General features: G+C 42.0%; 1 protein-coding gene across 1 annotated transcript; it reads left to right on the top strand.

The window, feature by feature from the left end:
- Positions 1 to 15,296: 15,296 nt before the first annotated feature.
- LOC133893484 (uncharacterized) lies at positions 15,297 to 16,590 on the top strand. Its single transcript, XM_062334511.1, has one exon. The coding sequence runs from the start codon at positions 15,789 to 15,791 to the stop codon at positions 16,362 to 16,364; it is 576 nt and encodes a 191-aa protein (XP_062190495.1). The 5' UTR covers positions 15,297 to 15,788; the 3' UTR covers positions 16,365 to 16,590.
- The last annotated feature ends 3,346 nt before the right edge of the window (positions 16,591 to 19,936 follow it).

The following is a 19,936-nucleotide window of genomic DNA, read 5'->3' as shown; positions in this document are numbered from 1 at the left end:
AAAAGTCTTCAATCCCCTCCATTTTGTCAAGAGACTAAACACAAATTTTACTTGAAGAAAGATTAGTCTCAAAGCACAAAACATAGGATGAGCTCCCCATATATATGTGCATCTAAATACTTGAATTACTTGTAACATGCACTTAGTTCATTCAAGAATCTAGAGGAGTTTCATTTTGAGTTAAGGCACAAAAGAAATTTACAATAGAAATACTTGTGCAAGAATGAACTTACAACCATGAGATAATGTAAATTAAGTTCATCTTCCATAGTCATCACTAAGTATCCATCACCTACATTATTAACAAGATCTTGATCCACTAGAGAGCCGTTAAAAGCATCATATTACACCAAGTTTAAATTTTGCTCAAATTTTACCTAGCCACCTTCAAGTACTCACAACAAAAAATTATGAGCATTAGCACCTATGCTAAGCTAAATAGCTAGATAGCTCAAGTTAGATACTTGTTACCGAGATGTCATTGAAGATTGAAATAAATCAATAATCCACACATTTGGTACTTCTTTTCAAATATCATGAGAAAGTCCAATTTAAAAGAATCTTGAGATGAGATATCAAATATAGTTTCTCTCAAGCAAGCCAAGTCTTCAATGCACCTCCAAGTACCTATTTAGCAAATTAGGCATTTTGTGGTATCCAAGCCATGTTGGGTCCACCTTGGTTAGTCACAAAAGACTTAGGCACCCAAATGGCCTTTGTACTAGAGAATGATGAACTAATTACCTTAGTAGCACAAGTTCCATCTTTCGCCTTCCTAAGTGATAAATCATAATCAATTGAGGATTTAGGCTTAAGAATGTTACCAATGGGTCAATTTTTGCCAATATGTCCTTTGGCCCGACAAGTGTAACAAATGCGGTGCATGTCCTTGCAAGATGCCTTCTTATCTTGCTTCTTGTTTGCTTCCTTGCCGGTGAGCCTCTTCTTTTATGACATAAAGCCTTCATTCTTGATGTAGGGGCATGATGCAATTTCATGTCCCTTCTTATTGCATCAATAGCACTTCCTCTTGCTTCGTCTTATTTTCTTCTTTAGAAGTGTAGTCTTGTCATCAAACTTGTTGGGACATATAGAGGTATAGTGTCTCATGCTTGAGCACTTGAAGCACTTGACATGAGGTATCTTCTTAACTTGGCTCTTGCTTATGTCTTTCTCTTTCTTTTTCAAAGAGCAATTTCTCACATGGTGACCCTCCTTCTTGCACTTGAAGTAAGTGATGAGAGCCTTATTTTTCTTCTGTTTTGGCCCCTTGATCTTGGTATTGTTAGACTTGCTCTTCTTATTGGATTTTACTTCAAATCCATAATCCTTGTGCTTCTCATTTTTACCTATATGATCCAAGTCACATGTAGTGCTCAGGGAAACATTTTCCTGAGAGAAATAAGGATTAGCACAAGGAAATTAAATATGAACTAGTGAGCATGTGCATTTGGGCATGTAAGGTCGGTAGAATTTTACTATTGTTACAACAATCTCATGAGCTATTTCTAGCATGACATGTGAGTCCACAAGATTTTCATGAGAGAACACAAGCTCATCATGATTTTCTTGCAAAGCCACATACTTGCTCATGAGATCTTCAAGTTGAGCCTTTAGCTCAATATTTCTTTCTCCAAAGATTCTACATAAGAATTAGAGTTAGTAGCACAAGCATTATCAATCGGAGAAATAGTTTATTTGTGTTTAGAAAAAACATTACAATTAGGACATAATTTTTCTAAATCCACTAGAGGTATAACATCTAATTTATCAAGTAAAGAAATATGCTTAACTTTAAGATCCCCATAAAGATTAGATAAAGAATTATGGGATTCTTGAAGTTTTTCATATTTCACATTTAAGGCCTTAAGCTCTTCAATTTTCTCAATGAGAAATTCCTCTTGCCTCTCGAGACTTTCCTCATGACCTTGTATTATATGCATGAGTTTGATTCTGTTAGGCATATTCTTTTTGATCAAAAGATCAAACCCGAGCTCATCACTATCACTAGCACTAGAACTAGCATTAGCATTATTTATCTTACTTACCGATTTCCTTTTACCTTTTGTCATAAGGCATAATGGAGAATCGATGTGAGGGGATGAGAACTTGGAGAAGTGGATGGTTCACTTCTAAGTTGAGGACAATCCATCCTATAATGTCCGTGTTGGTGACAAATGTAGCAAGCTTGACTTGTCCTTGATCTTCTCCTAGATGAAACTTTCTTGTTGATTTTTGTTGTAGCTTCTCCACATGAGGTTTGTCTCTCATAGACTTCTATTTCCTTCAAAATGTTAGTCTCACAAGTACTAATGGAAATAGATGCATTGCTATGAGGACAAAGAACCATATCATAATGATAAATAGAAACTTTTACACTAGATGATATGCAAGAGTTATCAACACTAGTAGATATAGAAATTTCATAGCAAAGTTTGTTAAAGTCCAAATGAGGGATTGAACACTTACTAATCACACTCACCATATTATTACCTTACTCAGATTTGTCAATTGGTGAGGTGGATAGTAGAGTGATAACCTCTTGGACAAAGGAGGAAGTCTTTTGGCGCTCTTCATGATATGAAGATGAAGTAGAGTATTTCTCAAATGACGTCTCCAGAAGTTCTTCTCCATCACATTTGGATTTGGCATATCTTTCTTTAAGAGTAGCCCAAATGAGATGAGCGTCTTCAAGCAGCATAATTGATTCAACTACATCTATACTCATAGCATTAAATAAGACATTAGTAGCTTGAGCATTGAGATGTATGCATTTATCTTCCTCTTCGGGTGATAGCACAATGTCACTAGGAGGAGAAATACTTACATCTACAACTCGCTCTATATGAGGACCCATGGTCCTAAAAATATCAAGCATGCGAGTACTCCAGTCAAAATAATTAGAACCATCTAATAGGAGTAGCTCTACGTGCACTAATCTACTAGTCTACATCTTTACTCTCTAGGCGGTAATACCCAAAAAGAGAGACTTAGCTCTGATATCAATTGAAAGGACAATGATGTCACTTAAAGGGGGGGGGGGGGTGAATAGGCATTTTTGCAAAAAAATTTCCTCTTTTACCGTTGGCCTAAACTTGCAGTGGAAAATAAACTAACGGATTTTTCACAAGTAAAAATACTAAATATGCTAGTCACAACTAGTAAACAATCACCCTAAATAAGTGTGAAAGATACAATCCTAGGGTGACAAAAAAAATTCAATTCTAGCAAAAGATATGCAGAAAAACATTAATTAAAAAAATTATTAAAATACTATTCATCGAAGTATCTGGGTCAGCCCGAAGTATTCAGGTTGATAGCAGATCGTACAGTATCCAGAGTCTCCAGGTTAAATCCGAAACCTCTGGGTTCTGTACAGAATGTGCTCAAAACTGAAATTAAAGTATGGTTATAGAGTTCTAGCTCAAACAAAATTAAGTCGTGTGTTCCAAGTAGATCCACGAAGAACCAACAATGAAATTTTACACGAGCAAGTAGATCGAGTAAAATGCACAAATATTAAGCAAGAACACAAGAACATGAAAATAAGAGAGGAGACACACAATTTGTTTCCCGAAGTTCGGACACCTCCTCTAGAGGTTCCTACGTCTCTGTTGAGGGGCTCGGTAACACTTGAGTCAGGTCTCACTCAACCCTTTTCCTCTCCAAGCTCGGTCACACTTGAGTTTGACTTTCACTCTTGATTTCTTCCCTTGCGGAGGCGAAATCGAAGCCTTCACAAACTTCCCGCGGCTCACCACAACCTTGGGAGCTCGTCGGTGACGCCTAGCCACCTAGGAGCTCAAAGCTCCAAGAGTAACAAATCGTCTCGCTAATGAACTCGAGTGCTCAAGAATGGATTTTAGCTCACTTGTACTCAATCTTTCATTCTCTCAACCAAACTCACTTTTCTTCTCAAATCTCTCACTAAAATGGAGTGGGAATGAGTTCTTTTGGCTCTAAAATGTGTTCTCTTTTGTACCCTTGCAGCAGCTCCAAAGGATGGGGGTGAGGGCGTATAAATACCCAACCCTTAAAAACTAGCCATTACAGCACTTTTTTGTATTGACCTGGAGTCTCCGGGTTAACCTGGAATCTTCGGGTAAACTAAAAAAGGCCCAAACCAAGACCCCATCTCGGAACCTCACCCGGAGTATCCTGGTCAACCCAGAGTATACGGGTAAACCAAAAAGGCCATAACAGACCACTCGACTAGGAACCTCATCCGGAGACTCTGGACAACCCGGAGTATCTGGGTCAACCCAGAGTATCTGAGTTCATCACAGTCGGCCCTCTGAAAATGGCAATAACTTTTGATCCCGAAGTCCTATTTCGATGATTTTGGACTCTATGTAAAGCTTATTCAGAGGGCTACACATCCCAACTAAATTCATGACCTCAAACATATTGGATCAAACTAGGAACACTCCAAAACTAAATTCGAACACTTTCACACTTTCCACACCGAAATTTCTAAAAAGAACTCTCACTTGGGTTTGGTTAGAAACTCTTGAGCACTGAGACACGACAATTAGCTCTTTATTGCATCCCTCTTAATAGTGCAGCATAACTATACTCAAATTCAAATGTAAAACTCGTTTGAACCAGTTTGAGCCTTTGAATAACTTTCAAGTACTGCTTCTTTCATTCAAACCTTGAGGGTTGCCAACTTCCATATATTCTTCACTCTATCTCTTCTTGATTCTTCATATGATTGATGCGAATCACTCATAGCTTCCCTTGGCCTCACACTGTCCATCGGTGCAAAGCCTTCACTTTCTCTTCACCACCGCCTTGGTCCTTCAGTGCCAAGCCATTTGCTTGCCCTTCACCACCGGATGGTCCATCGCAGCCAAGTCTTGCTTTCCCTTCACCTTCTTGCCATAGAAAACCACTTTGTATTCGACAACTTCAAGGAATTCACTTTATCAAATATGGATTCCACTCATTTTTCACTCTTGGCATATATGATTTCAATTCAACTTATGCATTCTTATGGACCCTAACCCCAACTCACTCTCAAGCACAAAACACATGGGTTAATCCATAGAACCTAATTGACAACTTTTGTACCTTAAGTTACTTAATCTTCACACATAACTTATTAGCCTTCATGCATATTGTCAATCTTCATATAGAACCTAACCCCACTCATTCTCAAGCACATAGCACACGAGTTAGTCCATAAAACTCTATTGACAATGTCATACTTTTAGTTACTTGATCTCCACAAGTAACTTAGTCTTCAAGTTTATTGGCAATCTTATTGAGCTTTTCCTTCTCCTTATGAGCTTCACTAAGAGCTCAATGACAACGATGCATTTCTTTTGTTCTCATGGTATTTATCAGGAAATCTATGATTCATCACTTATGCATCTCCTATGGAATAACCTAATAACAATTCTCAACACAATTGTTAGTCCATAAGTATTGTCATCACTTACCTGAGCATCACTTAGAGCTCATTCATCTTAATGCATTTTCAATCTCCACATTCACCTAGAGTTCATGCATATCTTTCAATGCATTACCTATGGAATAACCTACTAACAAACTCAACACCATTGTTAGTCCATAAGTATTATCATTAATTATCAAACCACACATAAGGGCTAGATGCACTTTCACTTTGTCTGTGATGATCCTGCTCTGGAGGCTAAGCCTTGTGATGACGTTCTTCATGATGAATCATTTAGTGGGATTCCAAAGTGATCCTTCTGACTAGTTCAGCTTCGATCCACTTGGTGAAAGTATCAATGGGAATGTAAAGGAACTTGAAGCTCCTGGGCGCTACTGGGAAGGGCCCTAGGATATGCAGCCCCGATGTCGCGAAAGGCCACGACAAGGGTATCGTATGTGTTGACGATTGGTGAACAACCGATCTTACGAACTTGTAGAATAGATTAGGGATGCTTCAAGTAGACAAATCAGAGGGTTTTTTTTATACAGGTTTGGATGTCACTTAGGATAACAACCCTATGTCATGTTTATCTTATATTGAACAGAGCCTGTTAGAAGGGGGTGTAGCTAGCCTAGATGGATATAAACCTAACCATTGACATCCTTGCTCGGTGTGCTCTAATTGCAATGGATTGTATTCTCTTCTAATGGCTTTTGTCCTCTGCAGGGGCCTTAGGCTCCGTATATATATAGTGATGTTGTACGCCCTCTGGAGTTTTCCTTCCCATTCTTGGACATAAACTTCTCTTTTTATGAGATACCCTGGGCTTCTACGGGTGGTTTACTTTCATTCAGGGATCCCCTTCCTCAAGATAAAGATATGCCCTTAGAATTATGAAAAACCCTAGGGTTCCCGGATATGGTAATTATCCAGTATTCATCATCAAGCCCCCCATCAGTACATGAAATGAGGCTTCAATGGATCAAGTACATGGCCAACAAAGATAAGCATTTTGTCTGATCATGTCATCGAGTAGACTCAGGTTCCCGATTAGGATGAAACATCTAACCGGGTCTTGGTTCTTATATCATCTACTAGGGATTCCAAACGCCTCCGAGTTCTTAAGCGAGTCCTCGAGAAGGTGTTCTATCTGAGTAGGTTTTTTAATTAGCTTGAAAAATCATCCCATCTTTGCAAAAGTATGAGAGAGACAAGACTCATCGCTGGCTAGGGTCAGAAGTTGAATTGTCGCAATGGAAACTTTGCGTAGTGATGAAGAGAATCTCTATCACAAGCATGACAAAGTTACAATTCTATCTTTTCAACTACTCCCTATGCTCTGGAAAACCCAATGGATAAATGGCTATGCGATTGACTACCTCTTTGTCTGAACAAGCTAGCTGAAAAGACACAGCCTTGACGATCGAATGTCACTTTGGCATCCGCGGTTCATAATGTGGCCACACCAAAAATTAATGCTCAGGAGATGAAGCAACGCCATCTCTTTGCCCATTGACCTATGTAAGCCCCGAGGTGCTAAAGCTTGGCTACATCAAACCTGAGTCCGATAATGGAACCTCCTCCTTTGCTTGAATACACACCTTCTTCTCCTGATTATTCACCTTCTTTCCCCAAGTACCAACCCTCACTCCACCATCGTCTCCCACTCAATATGGTTCGATGGTGGAGGTTATCGGCATCTCCTCTAACGAGGAGGCTGAAGAGAAGGTGGTGACTCATGGCGTCCCTGTTAAATATGGTAAGCCCCTAGCATCCTCGGGGCATCCCTAGTCTAAGATGAGGTGGACTGGGACCTTTTGGAGGCAGAAGTAGAGGAAGAAGAGGCAGCAGCTGAGGTGGAGGAAGAGGAGGCGTCTGGCAGCGTCTCCATTAAAGATGATAAGACGCCAACCGCTTCATCTTCTCCATCCTCATGTTATTATCAGCGAGGGCTGCTGGAGGGAGTAGCCGAAGCAGCGACACCGACAATGATGGTGGGGAGCCAATGCCTCTCCCAAAATCATCATCGTCAGAGATGTTGATGATCGGGTAGCGACCTGGCGAGTTCAGCAGGGGGTCAGAGCATCGATGAACCCATCCGCTCCATTGGCGTCGATGGCTAGACAGAGTCAGGGAAGTCTCCCATTCCTCTTCGTCGAGTAGATCTTTTAGGACTTCTTGTAATCTTTTTTCCCTTTGCTTATCAGCAAAAGAGCTCAAAATCTAGTTAAAGAAAGATTCCTATTTCTACTGGAATACATGTGTATGATTGTGAGTCCCCCTTGTGAATACAAGGAAAGTTTAAACAAGTGTTCATCCTTTGTTTCTTTCAAGTAGCTTTGCGTGTCTTGGAATCTCTTATCGAGATGTTCATCGTGATTACCTTAGGTCGGACTTTGAGTAGAAAATGTCTCATCTTCTAGGCACTTGGGGACATGATAAGTTTCTCCGTGGTCCCTAAAAGATATTTCCTCTCTTCTTGTTGGAAAAATGGCACGCGTGGCAAGTTTTGTAGTCCTAATATACATGAAGCACTCGTTTGGCTATCGGGGAAGGATTCCTGGATGGGCAATCTAGAATCCTGAATGCGCGTGTGGGTATAAAATCCCTATCTTAGTTTTTGAAGGCATTGGATCAAAATAGATAAAAGACATATATTGATAATATAACTACTAATATTAAAAAATATGTCATAAATACTTACACATAGAACTTAAGAAGTTGGTTGATAATCCAAGAATTTTCAAGAACTTGACCATCCTTCATAGCTAACCTATAAGAACTTGGTCGATTGACTTGACCATCCTATAAGGGCCTTCCCACTTTGGACAGTTCTTCTAGCTTTGTAGGAGTTGTAGGACCATATCTTCAGGTTTGAAAAATCTTTTGTGGATGTTCTAGTCATGGTAACGCTGGAGAGCTTGCTGGAACCACGCTGATCTTATCAACACTTGTGTCCTTTTTTCTTTGAGAACATCGAGGTCATCCTGTCTTCTTGGGGTTTCATTCTTGTCAATGTACAACTCGAATAGGGGAGAATTGATCTTTAGTTCACAGGGTAGCATTGCTTCGGCCTCGTAGACTAGAAGAAAGGCATTTCACCCATCACCCTATTGAATGTCATTCAGAGGGCCCAAAGTAAATTAGGCAACTCGGAGGTTTAGGCTTTAGCATAGGTGGATAAGTGGTTGAAGATGTGGGTTTTGATTCCTTGTAGCACTAGACCATTCACCCACTCGACTTGGTCATTACTTTGTGGATGAGCCACGGACACAAAGCAGATTGTAGTGCCTAGTTATTCGCAGTAATCGATTAGTATGCAAGGCTTGGGTGGGTTGGAGAACGCGTCTGTTGTGAAACTGGAACTTGGAGCATTTCTTAACCATCTCACTCACATCATGGAGAGCCATAGGCCAGTACAAACCTTGTATGAAGGCCTTCTCGACCAGGACTCAGAAGGAAGCATGAGCCTGGCACAACCCTCTATGGATTTCTTCAAGTAGTTCGCTACCCTGCTTTTGAGATATACACCTCATGAGCACTCCATGGGCACCTATGCATAGAGGATGCCATTGACCAGGGTATACATCCTGGCTCTACAGGAAATCTACTTGGATAGTGCCTCGTCCTCGGGTATAACTCGATCCTAAAGAAACTTGCCGATTGGATCCATCCACGTATCTTCGTATTCGAGTGGAGCTACGAGTTCCCCCATGACTCATTGTGGAGCATCGTTTCCTTGCAAGCCCCCAAGTTGGTTGTAAGTCTCATAGACCACCGCTCCTACAGTCGTGTTACCTGTCAATGCCAAGGTTGACTTTGAGAGTCTTTCTATAAAGATCCTAGATTGTCCAAGAGATCATGACGAGGCTAGTCAGGAAACACTATCAACGAGATAGTTGTCCTTTCTCGGGAAGTACCTGACCTTGAGATTGACAAATTTCTTCTCTAGCTTCCTCACCTTCACAAGGTATGCTGCAATGGTCTTGTCTAAGGTTTGATACTCACTGCTAACTTGCTTCACCACTAGATGTGAATCCCCTTTCACAAGAAGGCAGTGGATACCAAGCGCATAAGCTACTTGAAGATCTGTGAGCAAGCCTTCGTACTCAGCCACATTGTTCGTGGCAAAGAAGTCTATCTGCAAAGCCTATTGTAGTCTGTCTCTGGTTAGATAGATGAGTATTATCCCAGCCCTCGAGCCTTTGAACATCAGTGTCCCATCAAAGTAGAGTGTCCATAAATTGGCCATGTCATCGTGGATGCTCAGGGTTGCTCGAGTTATGTCCATTCAGCGACAAAGTTGACGAGCACTTGCGACTTGACTATCATGCACAGGACGAAACAAACGTCGAACTCCCCAAGTTCGATAGCCCACTATGCGATTTGTCCTATGGCATCTTCATTGTGGAGGATCTCTCCGAGTGGAAAGGTTGATGGTATGGTGATCTTGTGAGCTTGAAAATAGTTTGTAATCTTGTGGAAGACCATTAGCACCGTATCTAGCAACTTCTGCACTTGCGAGTAGCGTTCCTTAGGACCATAAGGACTTCACAGATGTAGTATACTGGTCTCTAGCTCTTCTCCTTCTTGTCAGGCACTTCTCTTTCTAGCACCAATACTCCACTCATGGCCTGTGGTCTGGTTGCTATGTAGAGAAGGAGTTCCTCCTCTAGGTTGGAATCCACAAGCACAGGGGGGGGGGGGGGGGGCAAAGATATCCTTTGAGATTCTAGAATGCCTTTTCTATATCTTCTGACCACTCGAACCTATCGTGTTGGCGTAACAACTTGAAAAAGGGAGCCCCTGGTCTCCGAGTTCCGAGTTGGGAGATAAAATGATTGAGTGCCACCATGATCCCGGTTAGCTTTTGAATTTCTCATACTGACCTGGGAGACGTATTTCCTTGATGGCCTTGATCTTTTCAGGATTCACTTCGATTCCCTGATGTGACACTAGGAACTCGAGTAGCTTTTCGGTGTTGACTCCGAACATGCACTTCTCTAGATTTAGCATGACTCGATGCTTGCTTAGATTGTTGAAGGATTCTTATAGGTCAGAGATAAGGTCTTCCTTCCTTTCGGATTTGAAAACAAGGTAAATGACATAGGCTTCAACGTTTCGGCCGATCTAGTCATGAAGAGTTATTTGCATGCTGCGCTGATACATAGTGCCAAAACACCCCGACTGAAGATATTTCCTTTTTAATGCGAAAGGTACCTTTACATAACAAAACACCCCGAAAGGGGTTAGGAAGGAGGTCGTGTCACCTTATCCTGACAATAGACACGATATAACCTATTTACTTAACTAAGTCTAACGGGTCGTACTTTAATCAGATCATACCTAACTAGACTCCTTAATGTGAAAGGTACCTTTACATAACAAAACACCCCAAAAGGGGTTAGGAAGGAGGTCTCATCCTCATCCTTAGGACACATGCTAATCTGGTGATAACCACAATAGAAATCGAGAAGGCTTAAATAGTCACATCCAAAGGTGGAGTCAACTATCTGATCTATTCTAGGCAAAGTGAAGGCATCTTTTGTGCAGGCTTTGTTGAGATCTCTAAAGTTCATGCACATGCGCCACTTGTCATTTAACCTTTTAACCATGACTAAGTTAGCTAGCCACTTAGGGTGCTCCACCTCTCTGATGAATCCTGCCTTCAAGAGGCTCTTGATTTCCGCCTTGATTGCTTCTTTTCGGTCAGGAGCAAATTGCTTGAGTTTTTGTTTGACAGGCTTCGCATCAGGTCGAACAACCAGCCTGTGCTCAATCAACTTCCCGGGGATACTGAGCATGTCGAATGGCTGCCATGCGAACACATTAGTATTTGCTTGGAGGAAGGTGATAAGCTCGAGTTCCTATTTTTGGTTTAGGGTGGAGCCAATCCGAACAGTCTTGTATAGCTCTGTTTTATATTATCGTGAGATTTCACGACTACTTTAAGTCTTGAGTACTTAGTCTCCTTGTCAGATTGATGTTATACCACCATCTCTATGCCCTGCTTATTGTAGCATAGGCCTGCCTTGGTCTAGCCCTGGACAGTAATGACTCCCTGGGGTCCTGAAATCTTCACACGCTGGTAAGCATAGTCCATGTTAGCCATGAACTTATCTAGAGTTGGTCATCCTAAGATGGCGTTGTATATCCACTACTAAAAAAACCCCTTCACTGTTGGTTCCAAAACCCCCTTCACTACCGGTTTTGGAGCCGGTAGTAGGCAACGGACAGTGATAGTTGAGTTCTATCAGTGCTGGCTCGGTGGATCGGCAGTGAAGGGGGTTATCACTGCCGGCTGAAGGATTCAACCGGCAGTGATACCCAAGGCATCACTGCTGGCTGTATCCTTTGGCCGGCAATGATTCCTTGGGTATCACTGCCAGCCAAAGGTTTGAGCCAGCAATATTTTCCCTCTCCCCCTTGTCCTCCTCTCTATCCTCTCTGTACTCTCTCTCTTCTCAATCTCTCCGTCTCTCTCTCAATACATGCATACAATGATACATATATTTACCTTAAATCAATAATAAAAACAGCTTCATTAATACATAGTAACAAACACATATTATAAGTCAGGCATCGACAAACACACAATATTACAAGTCACCCCCTCAAAAGTCGGTTGAGTTGAGCCAGTCCAGTATCCCTCTACCTCTACCTCTCCCGCGACGAGGACCGCTTTCTGCATTGACAATTGATGGCGTGAGTACCTCTGGGGAGCTGGGGGGCCGATGGTGGTGGAGCGGAGGACCCAGGAATGCCTGACCGACCAGAGCGTCGCCTATGCTCCAAGCTCACCGGTGTGTCAAAGACATCAAAGTCTAACCCCTAAACGCCTCTAGATTTTGAGCCTTCGGTCTCCTCCGCATCACACTGATGGGCCACCCTCTCATCCTCCTCCTCCTGGGCGCGTTTATGGGATATTGCTTCTTGCTCCTCCGCAGTGCACAACTCACGGGCTAGCGTCTCATCCTTCTCCTCTTGGGCACATTTACGAGACACTGCTTCTTGCTCCTCCTTCGCATCATCGTTGGAAGGCCATTGTGTCCAAGAGTCATTCGACGATACCAACTTCGCATCATACATAGTAATTCATATAATTCATTAATAAATAGAAAAATCTATGATTTACAACTGAATAAGTGCCGGTTCTACGATATGCCATCCATTGTGAGGATGAAAAGTGGGACTTAGTCCCACATGTCATTGACACACTGGTGGCATATCATGCAACAGGTAATGTCATTCATTAATATTGTGTGAATTGCGGAAATAGAATACGTTGACAAGCCCCTTGGTAGCCTTCCTCCTTGTCCCATACTCTTTGCTTGAAGGTAAGGTGTCATCTAAATGTCTCACACCCGTGGACGGCATGATCGGTTCATGAAACTTTCCATTTAGGCTGATAACATGTTCCAATAAGAACCCGGCCATCTATTCTTGAAGGGCATGTATTTTAGCAGGTTGTAAGCTTCTCTTTTAGGTGGGAACAATTTACAATCGAGTTTCAAAGCATTAATGAAGTGAGCCTATTACATCAAGTTTTTCTTACCTTTAAATTACACTTCTTTCCCTTAGGGATAATAAGATCCGCCATGGGAGGTTGTCAAAGCAGGTCCTACAGACCCAAGAGCCTTTGAGCAGTCTCAAATCTAAAGCGTTTGGCACCTTGCTAGTGGTATAGGGTAGTAGGATCTGGATTTGCAACATGGCATTGGACCTGGTCGTAAAGCGTTGTTGTTGGCTAGGGTTGAGTCTTATCTCAACCGTATAGATCAATGGGAGTTTGTGGGTCCGCTGAGTTATCATCCTGGTTGGATCGAGCACCGTTCCATCCTCGAGAGTGAAAACTTCTTGGGGGTACACTCCGCTAGATAAGAAGTCTATATCCATCATGGAGCTATCATCGGAGGATATCTTCAGGAAGTTTCATTGACAACCAGAGTTGTCAGAAGCCACGGGGGAAGATCCTAACTTGCTGTATATGTCGCTCGCGTGAATGTCTTGGTTATCGGGCGAGTCAATCTCGATACCGTAAGCCCTAGCACACTCATCCATGAAATGACTTACATCGTCACTAGACGCGTCATCACAGAAGTTTTCTACTAGATCCACCTTATCGATAATCGGATCTTTATCAGGTGAGAAGGCAAAGTTGTCATAGAACTGCTTGTCCAAGTAGCCGGATTTTGACATGGTTTCATGTGGAGTCGGCGACAAGGTAGATGGTGAAGATTCAATGTCGTTGGCAATGGTCCCCATGGATGGTGCCAGCTGTCAACGATTTTAGTAACCTGCCGATCTTACGAATGTGTGATGAATGTAGGGGATACTCCCTCTTGCCGAATCGAACACCAAAGACAGAAATTATATGAAGGTCCGAGCCTCCTGGAGAATAATAACCCTACGTCATGTGTTCTTGTATTTATCTTCAAGATAGTAAAAGGAGGTTGTGGCTAGTCTAGATATAATCTAAAACTAGTCAAGGCTCCTTACGAGTTGTTAATGTAGATCACGATTGTCATTATGATTGCATTTGCAGATGGCTTGCGTGGCTTCTGAATCACTTCTTTATTGCTTATCCTGATCTGCAGGGTCCCCCTGCTCCATGATTCATATATATATATATATATGGGGGTTATAGTGTGGCATCCAGACTCCTTTCTAAATAGGATTCAATCATCGTTAAATTTAGAGATATATTTTCTTATTTAAGGGATAGCTGGACACCTGCAAAAGGTTTTCATACGCATGAGGATTCTCTTCCTAAATACGTCCATACGTTCTGGGTACCCAAGGATTCATATAAGTATTGTACACGGCAGTGTTATACTACTCATCAATATTATTGCTAAATTTTACTAGGTTATTAATATAATAAATGGGGCCTAGATAAATAAAAACATTCAACGTGATGCCGCCTCTATAGAAATTTGGCCAACTGAACCGAAGAAACTTGTGTACAGAAGTGGAAATGCAAAAAACATGTGAACTCAAGGTGGATGAAACCACGCTTTATTTCCAAGAGACATCTTTGCCCAAATGACTATCTTTAGATAAACTCCTCTGCATCCTCCATCCAGTTTCCCATAACTGTCTTCTCCATAAATAGCCACAAAAAGGACAGGTAGCCTCTTCCTACACCCCATGATTGAATATTAGTAGAAGCTAGCTCTCCAAAAAAACTAGGCATAAGATAGATCTCCTCTTCTCGCCCTCGAAATACCATTGACCGCCAGGCCCCATCCGCTGCGGTCAGTGTAATAAGATTCTGAATCATATCGCGGCAATGCCCAGGGCTAGACAATATTGAGCTAGCTCTAGGAAGAAAGAAATTGAGAGAGGAGCAAAAATGGCATTGGCCCATTGAGGAAGGGTGAGAACCGGTTAACAAGAATTGCCAACATATGGTCAATCTTATTAACAAACAGTTTTGCGGTTCCCAACAGAGTAAGCATTCCAATGTGGCGTTCTCTTCCCTTGACATCTTCAATTTTATACATATTTTCAACATCCTAATATGAATCTAGGGATTTCATTTTTTTTTCTTTTTGTTCAATGGTATTGTTTAACTGCAATTTTTTTGTTGTTCATTTCTCCCATCAGCAATTTGTGAATTCAAGAAGAGTGCGTGCGCGCACATACACAAGCAAAGTTTGGAAGAAAAGACATGAGCACAAAGATGAAGGGGATCCTGAGGCCGTTCCGCTACATCTCTAACATGATGGGTATGCACAATCTGGTTATTCATTCAATACCCTGAAATTAATACTTTTGCTATTTGTGTACACATACTCATAGCGCAGGACTAGGACAGTTTAATCATGATAAGTATTGATATGATCAATATTTCATATTGAATTGCAACAACCAGATGGTAAGGAGCCTGAAATGCAAATCGGATTTCCAACGGATGTGAAACATGTGGCGCATATCGGTTGGGATGGGCCCAGCGTCCCCATCAACAATGCTGGACCACCTAGCTGGGTAAGCCGGCGACGTTAACTGACATAGGCAAAAAGCGCATAAAATGTTTGACGTCAACGCAATCAATTTTTCATGTCTACTTAATTCTCACTGTCTCTTCCTCATTTTGACCTGGAAACGATGAGATATTCAATCATAATATGGATATCGTGGCCTGACAAATGCTGGGTTTGTCAGATGAAGGATTACCACTCGGCGCCGCTGGACTCGGCCTCTTTTAGGAGTGAGAGAGGGGCCACAGCTGCTTCGAATCCTTGGGCTTCTCAAGGTTATTTTCGCACCTTGTACAATTTGTTCATTTCCGCGATCTTCTTGTCGTGGACTCTCAATCCCTGTGAAAATCTTCTGAAAAAATGGAACCTCGCAAAAACAAAACATTTTTAAATTGCAAAAAAATATGGCTTGGTTTGAATGCATATACAATACTGATCAGAAGATATTACCAGCCAATAGAGCACAACAAATTGTGAATGCTTTGGTTTTTGCACAAAAAAAAAATCGAGTGAACTTTATATTGTCACTGATAGAAATAGTCATGGATGGAGGAAGCCTGGGAGACACCTCGTTCAGGGACACGAGAAGCGAGGCGGTTGGCATCGACACCGCGGCAGGAGACTCCCCACGGTCCCCAGGCATGCGCCGGTCAAGGCGGCACCGCTCCCGGGGCTCTGCTACCTCCTCCATGGACTGCACAGGCGGTGAGACCACGGAGAAGAAGGAGAAGGGCAAGAAGGGCACCCGCAAGAACCGTAAGAAGGACAAGGACAAACCGTCGGCCGGCGACGACGCCGCGGCCGATGGCGGCAGCTCGGCCACCTGCCAGGACCTCCCCGCCGTGCCCAAGAAGTCCAATCGCCGGAAAAACAAGGGCAGCTCCGAGGCGGCGACCAAGGAAGGCCCCGGTGCCGCGCCGGAGGAGGGGCCGGTGGCGCCCCTGCCGCAGGTGGACGAGGACAAGGATCGCGAGTGGTAATCATGCGGCTGCGGCCGGCCTTGTATACGACCCAACTTTGACGTCGTTTTGGAGATGAAATTAAGCATGCATGCTGCAGAGTACTTCGAGCTTCATAAGCAGGATCAAGTGGCGATCGATCGATATACGCATATAGTACTCGAAGAACACATGCATCCAAGCGTTGAAGGTTGATTACACGTTGATGTAGCGTTCTGGGGAGTGGGTGTGCACGCACAAATGCCATTCTTTTCTCTATTTCTTTTTGTAATATCGATCCTCCTTTTCTGACCTGTTGTCTTGTTCAATATTCATTCATATATAAAGTGTACTGTGTGCGCTATATCTCATATCTTATATACATTCGCTACGTGAAAAACCGACAAAAGAGACACACATAAGTGACGGGTCATTACACGACCTGTCACTTACGTTATCTTAGATTGGGATCAGGTATTTACCCATCATAGATAACAGATAATAGGTGGCGGGTCGTAACATTACCCATCACCTATGACATGAGTGACGGGTAATAACAAAATCCGTCATTTATGACTTGGTCATAAGTGATGGTTCTTCTTGCACCAGTCATAAGTAATAGGTCATATTACGACCCGTCACTTATGAGTTGGTAAAGGTGACGGGTCTCCTTAGACCAATTATAAGCGACAGGTCGTAATATTACCCGTCACATTATTTAGATTTGTTTTAGCCCCTGGTCAGCCACTGTGTAGGCGAACAGTTACTCAACAGTTCTGCATGCACGATGCTGACGATTTTTATCGGTTCCGGTAGAGATTTTCTAATATCTTATTAATTTGAAGTTTAAATTGGTGCTAGGTCTTTCAAGATTTGCATATTCCCTTTTCTCCTCCTTTCCTTCTGTTCTAATCCCTATTTGGTAGATTTGTTGTGCTTTGAGTTGTAATCGGTCAATTTTTATCTTCATCCAAAATCTTAGTACAAGTGAGCTATATTTATGTTAGATTTGATACTAGGTTTACCCGATCTACCGCAAGATGCCACAGATCTAGTATATTTGTATGGAATTTTTAATCACATGCTTAACCAAGAAATTAAGGTAATTGTTAATGAAAAATGAATGTTTCTGCACTAATTGTAGATGACAGATAGATGTTGGATTTATCTTGAGACCCGGACTTGTCCAGAGTACCTGAGCGGGGTGAAACATTACATGAGTGCTGCCTTGGCGGATATGAAATATCGTGGTAAAACAGCAATATATGTCCATGTCATGACTGCAAGAATGATAAGAAATTCCTGAAACCAGATAATATCCATGCACACTTGGTCATGTATGGATTTAAAAAGAATTATACATATTGGAACAAACATGGCGAGGAAGGCCTTAACGAGGGAGAGTTGGATCGGGCCCTCCATACCGATAGTATGGATCAAGGACTTACACCCGGTGAAATGGATCATGATCTCAGGGATGAGGACATATTAGGTTTCAATGATAATGATCTCGAGGATTTTGTGGAGAACGTGGACCAGGTGGTCCGGGATGTCGAGCGGCACGATGAGTATAATAATGGTGAGTTTGCTAAATTCCAGGACTTCGTGTGGCATTCCTAGACGCCCCTTTATCCCAACTGTATGGAGAAGTACATGCAGATATTTAGGAACCTAAAGCTTTTACATCTGAAGGCAACCTATGGTTGGACTAACAAGAGTTTTGAAGCATTGCTGGATTTGCTAAGGGACATGCTACCGGAGGGGAACCTGGTGCTTGAGGGCGTCTACAATGCAAAGAAGATAATTTTTGTCCTTTATGACTGGAAATAGAAAAAATACATGTATGCAAGTAGAATTGTATCTTGTTTCGTGGAGAGTATGTAGAGCTGAATCAATGCCCCGTTTGTGTAACCCATTGATATAAGTGTAGAAATGATGATGGTGATGGGGATGGAGGCAAGAAAAGTAAAGGTGGTCCTAGGAAGGTGGTGTGGTATTTTCCTGTAATTTTCTATCTAAAGAGTCTATTTTCCAACGGAAATGAGACACAATTGGTGTGTTGGCATAGGGAGGGTCATTAGAACAACGCATGATACAACACCCCACGGATTCCGCTCAGTGGCGAATTGTTGATTTCACATTTGGTTGGTTCGCTGAAGAATTGAGAAATATTAGGTTTGCTATGAGCACAGATGGCATGAATCCATTCGGTAACATGAGTACCTCACATAGCACCTAGAATGTTGTATTGTCGATCTACAACCTTCCACCCTGGCTTTGTAACAAGCAGAAATACATTATGTTGTCGATCTTGATATCAGGACCAAAACAACCTATCAACAATATTGATGTGTACCTCAGGTCTTTAGTCGATAATCCTAAGAAACTCTGGTCGGAAGGTATCGAGGTTTGTGATCAGTACAAGCAAGAGTACTTTACCTTGCATGCCATGTTGTTTGTCACCATCAATGATCTGCCAGCACTTTGTAACTTGTTAGATCAGAGCAAAAAATAAGGTGAAGCTTGCCCACATTACTTAGATGACACATGGAGTTTGAGGTTGAACAACTCAAACAAAATAGTGTACATGCAGTATCGACGTTTCCTCCCCAGGAAGCACCCATACCAAAACATGGACAAGCAGTTCGATGGCACAAGGGAGAAAGCGTTACCTCCGAGGCATTTTAGTGGGGAAGATATCCACAACCAGGTTAAGAATATCAATGTTGTTCTTGGCAAACGAAAACAATCCTCTAAGGATGATGAACAGTTAGGAATGTGGAACAAAAAATCAATACTATTCGAGTAAGAGTACTGGGAAAAATTAGATGTTCGCCACTCTATCGGCAATATTCATGTAAAGAAGAATATCTGCGAGAGTCTGATCAGTACATCGCTCCAAATGAAGGAAAAAGGAAAGAATCGTGAGAACGCACGAGCTGACCTTGAAGAAATGGGTTTAAGGCCAGAGCTCCATGCACATGATACGGACAAAGGAAAACACCTACCCGCAGCAGCTACCACTCTCTTCAAGAAGGAGAAAAAAGAATTCTGTGAGTTCTTGCATAGTATGAAAGTTCCCTCCGGTAACTCGTTCAACATCACAAGACTTGTCTCGGTGAAAAAGATGAAAATGAATTTTTCCATGATGAAGTCCTTTGATTGCCATGTGATGATGACGTCACTTCTTGTGGTAGCTATTAGGAACATCCTCCCAATAAAGTTTCGTGAGGCTATCCTTAGCCTATGCTTTTTCTTTAATGCAATTGAACAAAAGGCGCTTGATCTAGACTCACTAATAACCATCCATAGCAACCAAGATCTGGCTAGGTGAAAGTGCATCTAGGCCCCCTAGGTGGGTTTTGGCTTATTGATGACAAAACGATTAAGGATCTAATATATTTATCTAAGTTATGAACAGGTTTAAGTCTTAGTTGAGAAGACATATGACGTTTGACGCCTGTCGAAAAGAAAGGAGAAGCAACTAGGAGTACTCAATAGGATTTAAATTCTTTTATTTTTGAAATTGAGTCTAGGATAGCCGCTCTATTAAGAGGGTTGCATTTGATTGCTTGATTAGTGTCTCAATGCTCAAGATATCCTTTAGAACCAAC

This window comes from Phragmites australis, chromosome 15 (assembly GCF_958298935.1).
Source record: "Phragmites australis chromosome 15, lpPhrAust1.1, whole genome shotgun sequence".
NCBI classification, from domain to species: domain Eukaryota; kingdom Viridiplantae; phylum Streptophyta; class Magnoliopsida; order Poales; family Poaceae; genus Phragmites; species Phragmites australis.
Note: the sequence above shows the minus strand (reverse complement) of the source record. Positions and strands in the feature narration are given on the sequence as shown.

What these genes read in the sequence shown, in the direction of transcription:
- LOC133893484 (XM_062334511.1), top strand. Translation starts at nt 15,789, where the DNA reads ATGGCTTGGTTTGAATGCATATACAATACTGATCAGAAGATATTACCA.